This window comes from Anguilla anguilla, chromosome 8 (genome assembly GCF_013347855.1).
Source record: "Anguilla anguilla isolate fAngAng1 chromosome 8, fAngAng1.pri, whole genome shotgun sequence".
Lineage (NCBI taxonomy): Eukaryota > Metazoa > Chordata > Actinopteri > Anguilliformes > Anguillidae > Anguilla > Anguilla anguilla.
Window position 1 is genome coordinate 44792221 of NC_049208.1, and position 17038 is coordinate 44809258.

General features: G+C 39.4%; 1 protein-coding gene across 9 annotated transcripts in view; it reads left to right on the forward strand.

The window, feature by feature from the left end:
* csmd3b (CUB and Sushi multiple domains 3b) overlaps window positions 1–17038 on the forward strand; it is a 938142-nt gene that overhangs the window by 848801 nt on the left and 72303 nt on the right. For all 9 annotated transcript variants that reach the window (XM_035430384.1, XM_035430386.1, XM_035430391.1 and 6 more), the window contains one exon: window positions 5508–5681. In XM_035430384.1, coding sequence (XP_035286275.1) covers window positions 5508–5681 — 174 coding nt within the window. The remainder of the gene's footprint in view (window positions 1–5507; window positions 5682–17038) is intronic.

A 17038-nucleotide genomic window follows, 5' to 3' on the forward strand; every position in this document is an offset into this window, starting at 1 on the left:
GGAAATTTTGATGTCTCATAAAATTGCCACTGTAATAATTTAAATTTAGACAAAAATGGCTGTCCATGCCCATGCCGATTGTGGCAGTACTTCAGGGGATGATAGACAGCAATATTGAGGTTGAGCATGCACAGGCTCACAGTGTTATAGAGCAATGTGGCCTGTAGGGGGTGCTTTTGGCAAAATATAAATTTGCATAAGGACCAATTCTTAGAAATTTCACAGGAACCCTTTGACAGCTTCCTTCCAACAGTCCTGACAAGTATATCCCCCTCCAAGATTCTTAAAGATAATCAAATATGAACATGCAAAAATTGTGGAAAAGATATTTGACCACACCTCCTTTACATCCAGCCACTGTTCAAATTTTGGAAATATACAAATTGAAAAGGGACCTATGGAGCTCTCGTGTCTCCCACTTTATGAACCCACTGCCAAAGGTGGCTCTAGAGTACCACATCTAAATTGCAAGATTCACATCATTAATGCAGATGTGCCCTTACATACAACACTTAATCTGGTATGGATGATCTTTGAATAAGGTTTGCAGTCCATGCCAAAATATACTGTAAGTTGCTACGAAAGTGGCTGCAACTGGCTGAACAATAAGGACTTTTCTGATAGATCTGAGTTCACATACAGATGTCACTCAGAGCTCCCCTCTTCAGCCCCCCGCCCTGCACATTCACACTCTGACAGTAGCTGTAAGCAGGCTATAGAACCCCCCTCCTCCCCCCACCTTCCTGAGCCTTAATATCTACATTCTGTTTTCTACAAGTATAATGGCCTTGTAAATTATTTCATCAATCATTTCAAGAACTACTTTGGACTTTTGCAGGTAAAGAGCATTCCTGAGCCCTGGAATACATAAAAAAAACAATATTGACATTTCTATAATCGTTAGATTATGACATTTCATTAAACACTTCCATGTAAAGACGATGTCCTTAAAAAAACTGATATGATGGAAGCTGTCCTTGTGAAGAAAAATGACACACTGCTGCCGCCTATTGTTAGAACCCCGCAAGCATTTTTCTCTGGCTGGCAGAACCTCTCCTGCAGAGGCAAATGCGTCAAAGGAAACCATAAAACACTGTATGTATCAATCTGTGGATCAGTGGATAGGTTTGTGTGCTGGGTAACTTAACATATTGTTGGGCAGAGAAAATTATCTCTGTTGAATAACCAGGCGGAACGAGGTATATAAAAAAATTGGATTTATTTCTGCAGAAAGAGTCCAGTACCTACACACAACGTGGTGGGTAAGTCCGAACTGAAGAAAGCAGGGGCAGTCCCTGCTTTTATAAACAAAGTGTTTTCACAATAACATGCATAATTCTCCTATCTGATTGGTACATGGTTAATACTTAAGCATATAGTAAGATTTAACAAAGTAAATGATTGGCTGTGTCTAATCATATAGCATGAATACTAATTAAGTACCAGGTGACCGCTTTGTCTAAACAGGCTTTAAATCAGAAGTAATTGTTTAGTCTTATCTATCAGTTGCTTTCAGGGTCCTGGGCAGCACCACAGCCAATTCCTCCCTGTCGTGCAGGTTGGCAGTGTTACCATTTAACAAAGGTTAGTTTGTGTTATTGGTTAGTGACACGCTATTCTGTGTTACTTGGTTATTTTGTTATATCAGTCTCATAAAAAATTAAAGTTTAACAACATAAACTACAAGGTCAGGGAATTTTCTATTCCCGACCAACATACGCAGTTTACGCACAACAAACAAAACACAACAAACAGCAGTAAAATAACCTAAACGGGTATTTCAAATTTTACTCTACGCTGTACTTTGTCGAATATGCAGTGGTGGACAGTAACGAAGTACATGTACTTCATTACTGTACTTAAGTACCTTTTTCAAGTATCTGTATTTTACTGAAGTGTTTCCATTTTGGGAGACTTTTTACTTTCACTCCACTACATTTCAAACAAAATATCCTACTTTTTACTTCACTACTTTTGTGCAATATCTGTCTGTTACTCGTTACTTTGATGTGGAGAAAATGGATTGTCTAAAAGATCCTATAGAATAATATGACATCACTTTCATACTGAAGCCTACCAATCAAGGCTCAGTGCGCATTTCGATCGGCTCATTACACTTTGAACCAAAGACGTTAGCTAGGTGGGAAGGCGAGTAGAGACAGTCGATTTGGAACACAGAGAGACAGCTTAACAGTCCAAGTAGGCTACATCTTAAAACAGTATATCAGCTCTGTCCATCAGCAAGCATAATGCCTCAGCCATGCTCAGATTTTCTCAAGAATAATAGTATTTTCCAAGAAACAATGAAAGTCATCGATAAAATTTCGCTAGATGCAGTGTCTTTTACCTACGAGTTGGGGTGATAAAGCGTTGCTTTCACTGCTACCACAGGCTGAGTGCCTAATGCAGCTATAATGAGACAAAACTTTCGAATATGCTGGGATATAAAACGGTATTACAAAAGTAAAATTAGACACATTATACATTGTTAGAAAGCTTATTCTGTCACCTATTGGATCGATTAACTGTAGATCAAGCCAGATTGTACTACAAAGGACGACAACACCGAAAGCAACATGTGTGGTATTACAAGCTGACGTCCTTTTCTGGAGTAATACCAGACCAGAAGCTGCTGCACACGTGTTATTGCCCTTTTTAGTACAGTCTGGCTTGATTGAGAATTCATTTATTCAGTAGGTGAGAGTATAAGCTTTCTAACCATGTATATAACGTCTAATTTTGGTTTTGGAATATCGTTTTATAGGTCACCCGAAAGTTTTCTCATCATCGCATTCACTCTGCAGTCAAAAACGCTGCACCTGACGAAACATTGTCAACGATTTTTCATGATTTCTTGGGAAATACTGTTATTTTTGAGGACTTCTGGGTATGCCTAAGCCATATGTTTGTTGATATACCTAGCTGACATCGTTTTCATTTGTAATTTTTCATTTGGAATAGCATTTTTATCGCATTCACTTCCGCATTAAGCTATGACCTGTTTCCTGTGCTATATCCTTTCTGGTGGCTAAGTCGCCAGGAAACCTCAATGTATTTTGATATTTGATAGTGAAATATTGGAATTGATGGTGCCTTTCTTCCATTTTTTTAAAATTAAACTGTGAATTTTATTTATACCATAGTTTTCACTCTTACGTACAGTATGTTAGGAGGTGAACAATTTAGTTTGCCTACTGTATTTTAAAATTGTTTGTCATGTCAGCAACCCCTGACAAACATAACCATACTAAATAATAGTACTTTTTACTTTTGATACTTCAGTATTTTTAAAAGCAGGAACTTTTGTTCTTCGACTCAAACTGAAATTTGAATTGAAGACTTCTACTTTTAGTGGAGTAATATTTAGCAAGGGTATCTGTACTTTCACTCAAGTACAGGATGTGTACTTCGTTCACCACTGCAAATATGCGTTTCAATACTTAACGGTGATAGTAAGGGACGCCAGGCCTTAATTTCGTTAGGTGATGCTCATTCAGCTGGTCCCAGGGGTCCGTGGCAGGTGCGCAGAGATGTGGGAAACTTCTTCTGTGAAGTCGGGGTCACGACAGGTTCCAGTCAAGACAACGGATGTGCACAAATCTTCCACTTGGGCCCGACTGCAAGGGAGATACGGAGGAAAAGTATGCACATACGTGTTCCTTAAACAGCTGTAAATGGTAAATAAACCGGCTTGGTTTATTTCCTGGACGGTGACAGGCCAACTGAGGCATGTCTCCAGCGAGGTGCGAATTTGGAAGCGCAGCAAAGGCCGGTGATGTCCTTAAGGTTATGCGTGTCTGGTCGGTTAGGCAATGCCTTACCTCAGAGCAAAGTTGTGAAGTTCTTTGGTGACTTTTATGCTCAAAAGTCACTGATGCGATGGAACCCCATGTGTGAGTCCTGTAATGTGACTGGTTTATTATTTTGGCCACGCAAACGTTTGATTGGCGTACGGTATTGGAGCAGTCAATGAAACATGGACAGATAGACCATTGATCACTGTGTTAATCTTTAAACTTGTTTAATCTGGCTCCCCATTACTCCAAAAAGGGGGTGTTCCTTGCCACGAGCTGATACTTAATTGATTGCGCACAGAGTTTATTGCAGGGTCACAAGAGGAAGGGGACAGTTAATGATGAACCTGACTCAGCAGAGTCAGTCCTGTGGTCTGTGAGCCAGTAGCCTCGCAAGCCAGTCTCTTTTTTCACTTCGTTCAACAGAGCCTGGCCGATGCCTTGACGTTCTAGGCATAAACGAAGGAGGCTTCCTTCCCGGCATAGTTGTATTTTCCCAACCCATCAGAGTGCAGAGGGGCAGTGCTCCAAATGTGGTGATGATTTTGGCCAGGCATGGTCTGAAACTTGCACTGGAAAAACATTACCGGAGGCAAACTTTTCCACAGACCTGCATCATTTCGCCACGGTAGGCCACGCTTGAAAAATTAAGCAAGCGAGTACATCTCTGTTCAATAACAGCATATCCAAACACACGTTCAACAAAGTCATGCCATGTGTTTTTAGCAGTTAATTTGGGTTAGCTCGATAGATTTGTCCATTTCGCTGGTGTGTTTCAGTCGGGACTTAGATTTCAGCACACATGGAGCAGAGGGAGTGTCGGGGGGGAAGAGAGAACCAGCACACTGAAACAGACAGTTCGATTAACCAATAGGGAAGTCGCTGCTGGCTACCAGCGACAGGTGACTCCTCCATTTTGCCTTGAAAAGTACATGCGTTCGTCCAGACTAGTGAGCCAGAGGCCCCAAAGTTCCTGTGTATAGTTAAACATTGTTACAACTCAATAACTTTGGCTATATATCCCAACATCCTGTTGGCCTTTTTTTTTTTTTTACTGCTACAGCACAGAGCTTAGAACCTGAAAGACTTTGATCAACCATTACTCCAGTCTTTTTAAAATTTAGCACGTTCCCATTTTGTTCCTCTCATAAAGTAATCCTGCCTAATGTTTTTATTTTCCACTTGCAGAACTATACATTTGGCTATACTGAACACTGGGGCTCCCAGTTTTTTATCATCTGCAAATTTGACTAATGTACTTTCTACGTCCCTGTCAAAGTCAGTGATATAAATGAGTGGTCCTCGCACAAATCCTTGTGGGACTCAACTTCCCGCACCGGTTCCCTGCTCACATGATATCCCTCCTACTACTCTTTGTGTCATACTCTGTTACGAGTTCCGAATCCACTCTGAAATACGTCCTGTAATTCCTACTGTCTTGATTTTGCTAACAAGACTCTCATATGGTACCTTATCAAATGCTTTTGGAAAGTTTATAACATCATAAGCCTTGTAATAACACTTGGTAGTTTCTTCAAAGAACACAAGACAGTTTGACAGACATGACAAAAACCATTCTGGTTCTCCCTTTTGATGTTGTTATTTTCATATATTTTTATAGAAGTAGACGATATGTAATGCATATGGAAGTTGATAATATTAGCCCTCTGTTGGTGAATATTAAGTCTTTGTTCCTTGTTGTCATTTCTACAGCCAAGTTCTGTGGGGATCCTGGTGTCCCTGCCCGAGGCATAAGAGAGGGTCGCAGTTTCATCTACCAGTCAGAAGTCTCTTTCAGCTGCAGTGCCCCCTACATTCCAGTGGGATCTACTATACGTATCTGCCAGGCTGATGGTTCCTGGAGTGGATTCCAGCCACGATGTATAGGTACGGCAATACACCTGCAATTTACATGTTGTTTCTGAATTAGATGTTTCTTTACAGCACTGCATATCCCCCTGAAATGACAAGAAATTCATAACGTAATGTGTGAATGTGTGTATGTAACAGCATTTTAAGTGTGGTGGTTCAGTTGGAGTGTAGCTTTACCAGGGTACATCTTAGAACATAAGAAACTATCAGGGTCCAGATTTTGTAGCAGGGACGAAAACAAGTTTATCTGACTACATTCATTTCAAGACTAGTAATGTGGATGTTTGTGTGAATACAGGTTTGCATATACATGCATTGACTGGGGTGTCTATCTATGCTACTAGCATTCAGTGTTCTCTTGACACTAAGACCTTCTATCCTAGGAGGTAAATGTATTACTCATCCGGGAATATATTAAAAATATGTCTGCCACGACTGTTGTGGGTGCAGCGTATATTAATGGGATACGGTAAATGTCAAAAAGTTTGATGGACTGAAAACCTGCCCCCTGTCCCGCCCCATTTTTTACGAGGTTACTTGAGTTCAACCCCCGCTAGGGTTGGGTCGGTTTCTGGTTTTGCCAGTCCGATCCGGTCCACGAGCTTAAACCGGTTTGATTTTTTGCGAACCGACTGAACTGGAATTTGTCATTGAGACGTTCTGGCAAATTAAAAAGTAGCCTACATCAGAAACCTGTGCCGACGGCGCTAAAATCCAACTTGTCATATTGCTTATTACTAATGACAACGTGATTAACATAATATTATGTTTGTTTATAAACAGAGCCACTAGTGTCTGAAGCAAAAAAAAAAAAAAAAAAAAGATTGACAGGCCGTGCACAATTTAGTGCCGAGGCTGGCAACAAGGAGATCAAATTTCAGTAAACCAATCAAATGTGGGGGGAAGACAATGCGCACGGTGTGTTGTTAACTAGAATGTTTGTGTGTTTTTTGGGGTGACGAGACGAGACATGGCAGAGTTTTGTGTCAAAGAAAACGAAAACTGCACCAATATGGCAACATTTTGGATTTGAAGCCGACGAAAGAGTACACTCTAATTCATGGGCTCTCATTATGTTCTGTCATGCCTATTTTGATGCGGGCTGCTAAAATGATCCGGGTGATGCAATGACATTCTAAAACAATTGTTATACCCATTGTGCCATACTTAGTTTCGTTGCAGCCATAGACCGTAGCGTCCGTTGCTATGCAGGTGCAGCCAGCCTTGCTACATTCTTTGGCGATAAAGATTCTAAGACAACTCAGCAATTTCTCTGGTTTAATAAGTTATTTTCCAGCCTGAAATGCAGTTGTATTAGTAAATGGCTACACATGTCATCTAACTTGCAAGTATTTAGCTATCTCCCTGGATATGAATTAAATGTATTAACAGAAAATAATAATAAATGCAATTTTATCCACAGAAATGGCTATACAAAAAGGCAAAATAAATGTTGTGGTTGCGATCGCCATCGTAGACATCAGAAGGAAATGTCACTGACAAAAATTTAAAAAGTTTGCTCTCTTTGCAGTGGTTTGAGCTGGACACGAGCTGTAAGAGTGGAATAAGCCCCCGAAGTGAAGCACAACACTGCCTACAGATCGTAGATGAGATCGCTGTGAGGTTGATTTCCGGCGTAGAGGATTTCCGCTGCATGCTCCCATATTCCTGAAAATGCTGCAGCGGTGGCTAGCTAGCTATAAGTGCATACCGCCATATGAGTGCTGTGTGCGGTGGCAATCGCGACCACAACTTTTATTTTGCCTTTTTGTATCGTCATTTCCATGGATAAAATCGCATTTATTATTATTATTTTCTATTAAAAACATTTAATTCATATCCAGGGAGATAGCCAAGCGTAGCACATGCGTTGATTTGGTTTATATTTTATTTTAATGGAAATGTTCATTTTAAAAATTCAAAGAATCCATGAGGGAAGTGTTGAAGATCTTTGTGCTTTTTAAACGTGTTTGAAAAGGGGAGTTTTGTGTAAAAGTGCTTAAGCAACTTAAAACATTGTATTCTTTTGAAACACCATCCACCACCAAATAGTCTACACGAGCAAGCAAATAAATGCATTAATAGGGTTACATGCTTTAAAAATGTTTAAAACGGGGGCGCTGTTGAGCATGCTTAGGGAGTAGATGCGTCTACCACAGCTCCTGCAAAATTCCAATAAATTCATATATTGTGAACCTCGTAATTACTCGGACTTTGATATAAAGCACATTAAGTGATCTGTGACTACCTCTACAATGTCACATAAGCCTTCTAAAGAGCAAAGAGAGAGTAGGTCGTCGAGAAACACCACCTCAAATTCCACGGCTAACTCAGAAGCAGATGCTAATGCCCAAAACATTGAAGCGCTAGCAATTGGCGCTATACAAGCCTCAATCGACTCGTTTCGTTAGGAAAACCGGGTGTCTATTGCTTCTCTGTACTTGACACTGAGTATATATGGCCATAGAATTACAGATGTGGAGGATGGACTGAAAGAGTTTGATAAAAGACTGAGCAGTGTGGAATTAAGTATCGCTGGCTAAAGAGAATGGTGTGTTGCGAGAGAAGGTGACATACTTGGAGAACTATACCAGACTATACACAGAGGGACCACGGACAACGGAGTTTATCACCAGTCTACTTTTCGAGGTGCTTGGGGAAGAAAGTTTTGGGAGATCGCCCTTTGTGGACAGAGCCCATAGAAATTCAGCCCCAAAACCAAGAGAAGGCAAGAACAAATCACGGCCATTCATAGTAAAGCTACATCACTTTCACTATAATAATAGGCTCAATCACCATTGTGTTACCTAATTCGGCGACAGATAGTGACTTAACACACATTTATTTTAACCCTCTAGGGTCTAAGGGTAAAATGAGGCACACTGGTGATTGTGCGATGCTCTGACATTTGTGTAAATTTCATCAACTTTATATACAGTGATTCCAAAGTGTTTCATATCTTTGTTTTTAGCACAGACTCAACTACAATAATATGGCAGCAGTAAGTAGGTCATAATCATGTGTGGATTGTAAACCGCTCTAAAAACACACAAACTGTGAACAGTAGTTTTGAACATGCACAGGAATGTTGTAATAAAGCACACTGAACAATTGTGACTAAGACTTTTGGTCACTGAAATGTGTTCATCAAGGTCTTGGGTATCAAAAGATTTTAGCAAATCCAATGAGAAATATAAAGTACATTGCTAAAAGTTAGTGTTGTGACTACTGTTTTTCAACACCAGGTGAGAATGGGAGGGCAAATGGCCTTTCTGTAATGAATATGCATTGGGTAGGACGACCTGCCAGCTAAGTAGGCTATTCACACCTGGCCGCATGCCTCCCCACCACTAAGACAAAGACTCAGTGAGCCATTTAGAAGACAGAAACAAAGACATCTTTTGATTTTCAGAACATTTATTGAAGAAAACTATACGCATGGAAGATGAGATGAGACTGGTGTACTCTTGCAACGCTTGCGTGGCCTCTTAGCTAGTGGTGAACTAGGCCGTGTTTCCTGATCAGCATCTCTGTAAATATGATAAAAACAAAATTGTTAGGAAATGTGACATCAAATCAAACTTTATTTATATAGCACATTTCCTTCAACAGGTGAAAATTAAATGTGCTTTACAAAAAAGGGACAAACCACTAATGAAAACAAAACTTAGGAAATGTGACATGGTTACATCATATACAAACAAAGAACCAAACAAACACAACCAGATGCAGAGAGGTAGCCTATAATTTTGAGAAGCAATGGTTAGAATCGTTCGTAGTGTGGGAATTTACAAGCGCGCATATTAGTGAATATTCCTACAAACACACAGAGAATGTATTACAGCACACATTTACAAATAATGCAAGCTATCAACGAAACAACATTAGCTAAACTAAATAAACATTGCTATTCCAGCTCAACTACACGCAACTCATCAATAACAATGCCTCAATCTGAAGTAGACTAGGTCTGTTTAGCTAAGTGGTTATTAAATTGCTATTTCCCGAATTTACTTACAGTATGCTAATATTGATTGTGAGAGGACATCAGTTTTAGAATCTTAGCCACGCCACGGGCTATTTATTACCAATATGATCGAAAAACATACAGTCTACCTGATACTTCTAACACAACCAGACGCAGAGAGCCTAGCCTATAATTTTGAGATGCAATAGTTTGAATCGTTCGTAGTGTGGGAATTTACAAACGCGCATATTGCTGGATATTCCTACAAACACACAGATACGTTGCAATACAGTACACATATTTACCAATATGATCATAAGAAATATACTTACGCATGAAGTTGATCCTCAGCTGGATCAGTTCGCTGTTCGAAATGACACCACTCTTCATCAGTGTTGGCTTCCGGGCGGACCATTTTCCAAAATTAAACGAAATGTTCACCTCAAAAGAAGTTAATTAGGCAACACTTTGACATTCTATCCCGCTTTCGCAGACTTGGCATTTCTCACATGGATCTCGCATCGCCCCTCCTTTAGTCTCCTTCTATGGAGAGTAATTAAAATGTTGTTAACATGTGAATGCGATTTGGGCGGACTTCCTGCTGAGCGAAATTCACATAGTAATGAGTAAAGTTTAACGAAGCATACATGATCTAATTAATCAAATTTAGAACATTTAAAACAATTCATATTATTTGCCAATGGGCGCATTGGAAAGTCTCGATTCTAAGGTTTCTGTCAATGTTTTTGTTGCGTCTGTATGATAACAGCACGTGAAGTTAATCATCCAAATAGAAACGAAAGTTAATTTCATCTTGTCGAGCTCCGCCAGCAGAGCTCTCGACCCCAGAGAGTTAATAAGATTATTACTTCAATCAGCATATCATGTAATTCATTCGATTAGAAATTTTAATCGATTGACAGCCCTACTATTTGTTAAAAAATTTTTTTTAAAAAAAAGTCAGCTTCTCCCCCGCTGTGAAGCTTGGACATGTGCAGGTGATATTGACCACTAATATCCTATTGATCGGGTCAGCATGAAGACTTTCTCATTAGCCAAAAAGGTTTGGTTGATAACGATGCCTTTACAGGGGTTTACGACAAGAACCCGTTTAATTTCCAACACTATAATGCAGAGATTGTGGCAATGTATGTGGACGGCCAGCAGTTTCTGGCCAAGCCGTTTCAACCAAATTATAACAACAGTAGCGCAATTCAAGAGTATTATAGCCTGATCCTCACTTGACATTTGAAGGTCCAGACCTTGTTAATAAATCGTCAAGAATATACAAGCGGTTACACACTTTATGCTTTCAATCTAGCCCCTGATGAAGGTTGCGGTCAGCATCTATACCTGATCAAGACAGGAAACATGCAACTGGAGATGAGATTCAGAAACCCTCTACCCAGAACAGTAAATTTGGTTGTTTATGCATGTTTCGACAACATCATTGAAGTGAACCAAAGAAGGAACGTGCTATATGACTATTATTAATCATGAACACCAGAGAACTAACTGCGGTTTTGAGTAACAACCCATATACAGGAAAAGACTTTAAAGGGGTGGTGGTCTGCGAGGAGCTACAGGATAACAAACTGCATAGTTTCCCTGCTTTGTACGTTACATTACATTACAGGCATTTGGCAGACGCTCTTATCCAGAGCTCTTATACATTGTGAATACACACCCCCGAAATAAACCTGGAGAACACTTGCTAGCTCAGTATATGTGTGTGGATGAAATGGGTGAATTCTTTGACTCCTATGGAAACCCTCCAGACTATGGTTATTTCCCAGACAGTATCAATAATTTGAACTGCGATCGGAGTGTTTACAACACTGTACAAGTGCAAGACCCGCTCAGCGCAACGTGTGGCCAGCGTTGTGTATTTTACCACAGGGCCAAAGGAACCCCTTTTAGCAGAATTATATCATTATACTCTGATAATTTAAAAATGAATGATGCAATAGTTTCAAAATATGTATATACCTGGATAAATGTGTGAAAAATATGCTATCATGTATACAGATAGTAAACTCTTTTAAAACCTTTAAAAAAATGTCATACTTGCAAGTAAAGAGACAAAAGCTCCAAAGTAAAATTTAGTGTAATTTTATTAAAACAAATAAACATGAATCAAAATTACATTTTTTGTCACAGCGTATCATTTATACTAGCCATGGTAAAAATCTAGCTATGTTAAACGATCTAAAACTGGGGTTGAAATAACAGGCTCTGGGATTTCATAGGCTTCTAGACTGTCTTCTTTCTTGAGTTTTCAGCAGTATCCTGCTTGCTATTGATGCCTTTTGTAATTTTTTGTGCAATCTTATCGTGCTGCCTACATCTTGATTAGGTATGACAGAAAGAGGCATATTAATTGTAGCTAAAACCTCAATAAATGTTTGCCACTCCAGGAGTCGTCTATCAGCAGCAACCTTGTGATGCGCTGCAATGTGAACATATGCGAACCGCTTACAGCTTTTACCCTTGAAAACAAACTCTCCTTTGTCGTTCCAAGTTGCAACATTTCCGGATTTAGACATTTTGTCTAAGACGTAGGTGGCATTTTTTTTGCTTCTAGATGGAACACTTTGTATAACATTTTGAACCAGTGTGGTATCTTCAGTATTGGTAACACCACTGGAGGGTGTTTGACCATCTTTGGCTTCTGATTCTGGACCCCCATCAGTTGGAAATGATAATGTTAATCGATCTGTTTCTTTTTCACCTTGCTTGACAAGAGCTATGAATCTTTGTAAAACAGGCGTGTACAGCTTTGCCTTCTCATGAGGACCTACATCAGTCCTTGATAAGAGTTGCATATGGTTTGATCCAATTCATTTTCAACAGTTTGGCATATTGGCTCTGGTGTATAAGTGAGATTCTTTAATTTATCAAGTTGTTTTTGAGGTACTAGATACATCTTTTGAGCATCCTCCATGGTTTAACCACTGCATGATGTGAGAAAGGGTATTGCAACACTCAGCAGAGGTAGAAGGAATCCCCCCTTTTGATTAATGACTAGTTTAATCCTCGACCGTTGTTTCCTTAATTTTTTCAGCTGAGTATCCGTTAGGGGTATATTGCCGCGTAAAACATTGACAGCTATTTCACAAATTGTGTTTGAGTTCCGGAGAAGCCGTCTGTAAAATAGCGTGTCTTTGCTGTGCATTGCCTTCAAATAGAGCCTTTAAAAGCGGCCAGTACCGTTTAATATGTGCCAGCCACCCTGGAGGGTACAAACCACTTCTGAGGCAAAACTGAGCTTTTAAGTCCACCAAAAGATAACCGTAAGGGTTTCTGGTGGCATCTTCAAAAGATTTAAGGAAAAACTTTGAATGTCTAGAAAACATTTGCCAAGCTAAAACATTAACCTGCATTTTATCTTGAGAATTTTTGAACAGAACAATATAGTTTGCATTAAGGTTAATTGTGCGACTCTTTTTACCCTGAGAAAAAAGGTTTTGTACTAGATATATAATGCTTAAATTTCTGTGGTGCCAGGGCTCACGCTGCTCCCGGAGTAGTACAGGGTTTCACACATACACACTAGTGATGCGCGGATCGGCTCTGATGTTTTTCCAATTTAGATATCCGCACCCCTACGACGGAGTATTAGGGCCACATTGAGGGGGAATAAAATCTGAGATTTCGAGAATAAGGTCATAATATTACAAGAATAAAGTCGTAATTTGGAAAAAAAGTGAGAATAAAGTCATAATTTAATGAGAATAATATAATGTCATAATATTTCAAGGAAAAAAGTTGTAATATTACGAGAAGAAATCATAATATTACGTGAATAAAATAATTAAATTTCGAGGAAAAAAACATAATTTTTAGGAAAATATATTACCAGCAACCAACAAAACAGGCGAGAGGACAGTCTAATGGCAGCCTGAGCCTGCAATTTCCTCCAAGTCCGTGTGGTTCTTTTTTCGGAATAGAAAAGTTTCTCGCACAATCTTTTCAAAGTCCTGTTATTTATGATAATGTGGTGCTGATGTGCCAAAAGAAACCTATACTAAAGTATAACTTCACAAGATGCTCCACGTTCCTCATTTTAACGCAGGCAGCAGGCTGCTCTTCTGATATTTCCCCACATAGCCTAAAATTACGACTTTATTCTCATAATATTATTACTTTATTCTCGTAATATTACAACATTATTCTCGTAATATTACAACATTATTCTCGTAATATTACGACCTTATTCTCGAAATCTCCGATTTTTTCCCCTCAATGTGGCCCTAATACCCGATCATACTTCGTTATTTCTCATTATTTCAAAGATGTTGCATATGACATACCCAGCACTTGACTCGTCATGGTTAAGTATTTCACTAAATCGCTCCCACACGGAACTTTTCTGCCCTTCCTTTTTTTAAAATTCTCCTTTTTTAATTTTCTCTCGGATATTTGCCTCCATTGCTGCTTAAGACAAATGGATGTCGCAATTGGCACAATGAGAGTCTAGTCAGCTAATTTGTGCCTGACGAAAAATGGAGCTTAAATATGTTCACAGTTGTAAGTAAAAAAGGACCTCTCTCGAATGTGATGAAAATGTACAAAGTTTATTTCCAATACCGGCAGTGACAAAGCGCACAAATGACACTTTGGATTCAGCAGAGTCCGACTGAACTACGAACCTTTTCAGAGGCTGCTTCTTATTTGTTTTCAAAGCTTTAAATGTTGTATACATATACTAAGAAGGATGTAGTCAGTTTTGTAACACCTATCAATTAGGCCGTAGTGTATTGGCCGTCCTGTTGTGATTGAATTAGCACGTCTGTTGACTTGGCTGGTTCCCAATCTCTCACTCCCGGTCGCTATTCTACCATTGTACCAACTGTATTGTGATAATGATAAGATCAAGGGAATGTGTGGCCAGCAGACATATTGGCATCAGAGACAGATTTCTTACACATTTTAGAGAATGTAATTAGTATTCCTCATTAATGATGTATTATTTCACCCATCCGCTTTTAATCAGAATGTTAATTTTTATGACTCAGCCCACCCGATCAGCGGATTAACAGCGGACATAACTGCGATCTGCGCATCACTAACACACACATTCCTTATTTTTTTTCCCCACCCGCATTCAGCGAAGAAGCAGCCACGGTCAGAGCCAATTAGAGGCAGAGTAGGGGCGGGTCTTCGCAGAATGTGGGTGGGATAAAGCTAGCTGGCATTCAAAACCCGTGTCAGAGGGTCTTAGAAAGACATTATGTATACACTGCGCGACCACACCATTTAAAAAGCAAGACAGTGCTAGGGAGATTAATTTGATTGACTTATGGTTTCATGCAGTTTTATTAAATAATGTAATGACAAAAATGACCAGAATTGGTGCTAATTGTATGGTATAAAACGAGAAGGAACTATTTTTCTTGATAGCATCATTGTTTTCATAGAACTACTGACCAGAGTGTTTGCATAACAACGGTCCAAATAGAACTACCAACCGGAGTTTTGCTTGACAACGGTAAGGCCCCTACACTCTCATTCATGGGCTCTCATTATGTTCCACTCGGGAGCAGCTGAGTCACGTGCTGTATTAATTCGGTATTTCCAGTCCTGTATTTGGCTTAATATCAAACCGGTTCAAAAATGTTTACATCGGCCCAACCCTAGAAGCAATGCTTCATCATTAAAGATTCCGGAAGTCCTTCTACAAATTGTACATTCTTTATTTTACAAAGCAGTTCATCGTACATTGGTTGTCAGCATTAATAAAACCAGACAATATTCTGTGGTACAGAGGACAAAACATGAGGTGCGTTTTCCAAAAACATTTTCACAAAGACACTTTTACCACTGTTTGATTGTCCTGAGATGATGCATGAAAACAGGTGTTGAAGATGGCTGTCAAAACCCTCATCCCCAAACACTGATTTAGAAGCCATATAGTAAGGTTGTGAAATCAGGGAGCAGGACCCTTTTGTTGTACACTCACCGGTTGCTGAGTGAGAATCCTTTCTTACACCTAACAATTTGCTGTGTGCTTGTTACAATTTCACAGGCCGGAGTTTTTGGATTACGTACATGATGTTGCACCAAATCTGTGAGGAATGAAAGATTGACAACCTGTGTGTTAGTACAATGCAGTGTTATACCTTTAGCTTTCATGCAAGACTTGCATAGCAGCGTTCTATAGCCGTATGTTTTGGGTCCCCCGGACACAAATACAACAATGTGGTCTAGTTCGCTTGTCAGCCCCCCCAAAAAGTCCCTGAGAGGAGGTACCCAGTCACTTGGCTGACTCACAAAGATGACAGAATCTGTATCGTGGTACAGAACCCTGTCAGGCAATTTATCCATGACCGAATAAAGCTTGAGCCGGGCATAAGCAGTGATGAATGCCGCTATGAACACATTGCTGTATTTGGGCAGTTTTGAGAAACGCTTTGCATGTTTCCACTGGACCAGAGCCACGTCTTCTGTAAGAAATGAAAAATGTGAGATTTTTCTGTTTTGTTTGTTCCTCATCTAATCATGTCCACCATTTTTTTTTACGTTTCTCACCTGCCTGTTGCATGACTGTTGGTGGGTATGGCATTTGGGTTGATTTTACTTTTTTTATTTTTTTTTATTTTTATCTTTATATGGATCAGGGTAAAAGGAATGATACACCACTCACAAAAAGATTTTTAAAATTTATTTTTTATATCCATACCCACTACATATCCCAAACACACACAAATTCCTAAGCCACATCAATGAGGGATCTGCGGGATTAGCACACAGGCAAAGAGAACTAAAATTACCTGATCACCTGATCAAATTACAAGCAGACATATGCCTGATACAAGAAACTCACTTAACAGAATCCAAAAATCAGAAATTGGAAACCCCACAATTTAATCAAATATACTCATCAACTTACAATTCTAAGAAAAGAGGCGTGTCAATTTTAATAAACAAAAGAATTCCATTAATCCATAACGCTACCATCACTGACCCTGAAGGGCGATATGTTATCATCAGCGCCACCATTAACAACAGCAATTTCACCATTGCAAGCATATATGGACCCAACACTGACGACTCTGCTTCCATACATTTTTCGACTCACTATCCAACTTTTCAAATTCTACAATCATAATTGGTGGCGATTTCAATACAGTTATTAATCCCACTTTAGACAGATCATCCAGTTCTGTTCATTCTAGCAACTGGCATTCCACAGAAATAGTAAAGCAGTACATGAGCGATTTTGGTCTTGGCGATAGTTCGCGACTGAAAAACCCATTAATCAGGGAATATTCTTATTTTTCATCGCCCCATCAATCATTCTCTCGTATTGGCTTTTTTCTCACCAGTAATTCAATCATATCTGATATTTCAGGTTCCAAAAGTCATCCCATCATAGTCAGTGATCATGCCCCTGTATCATTCA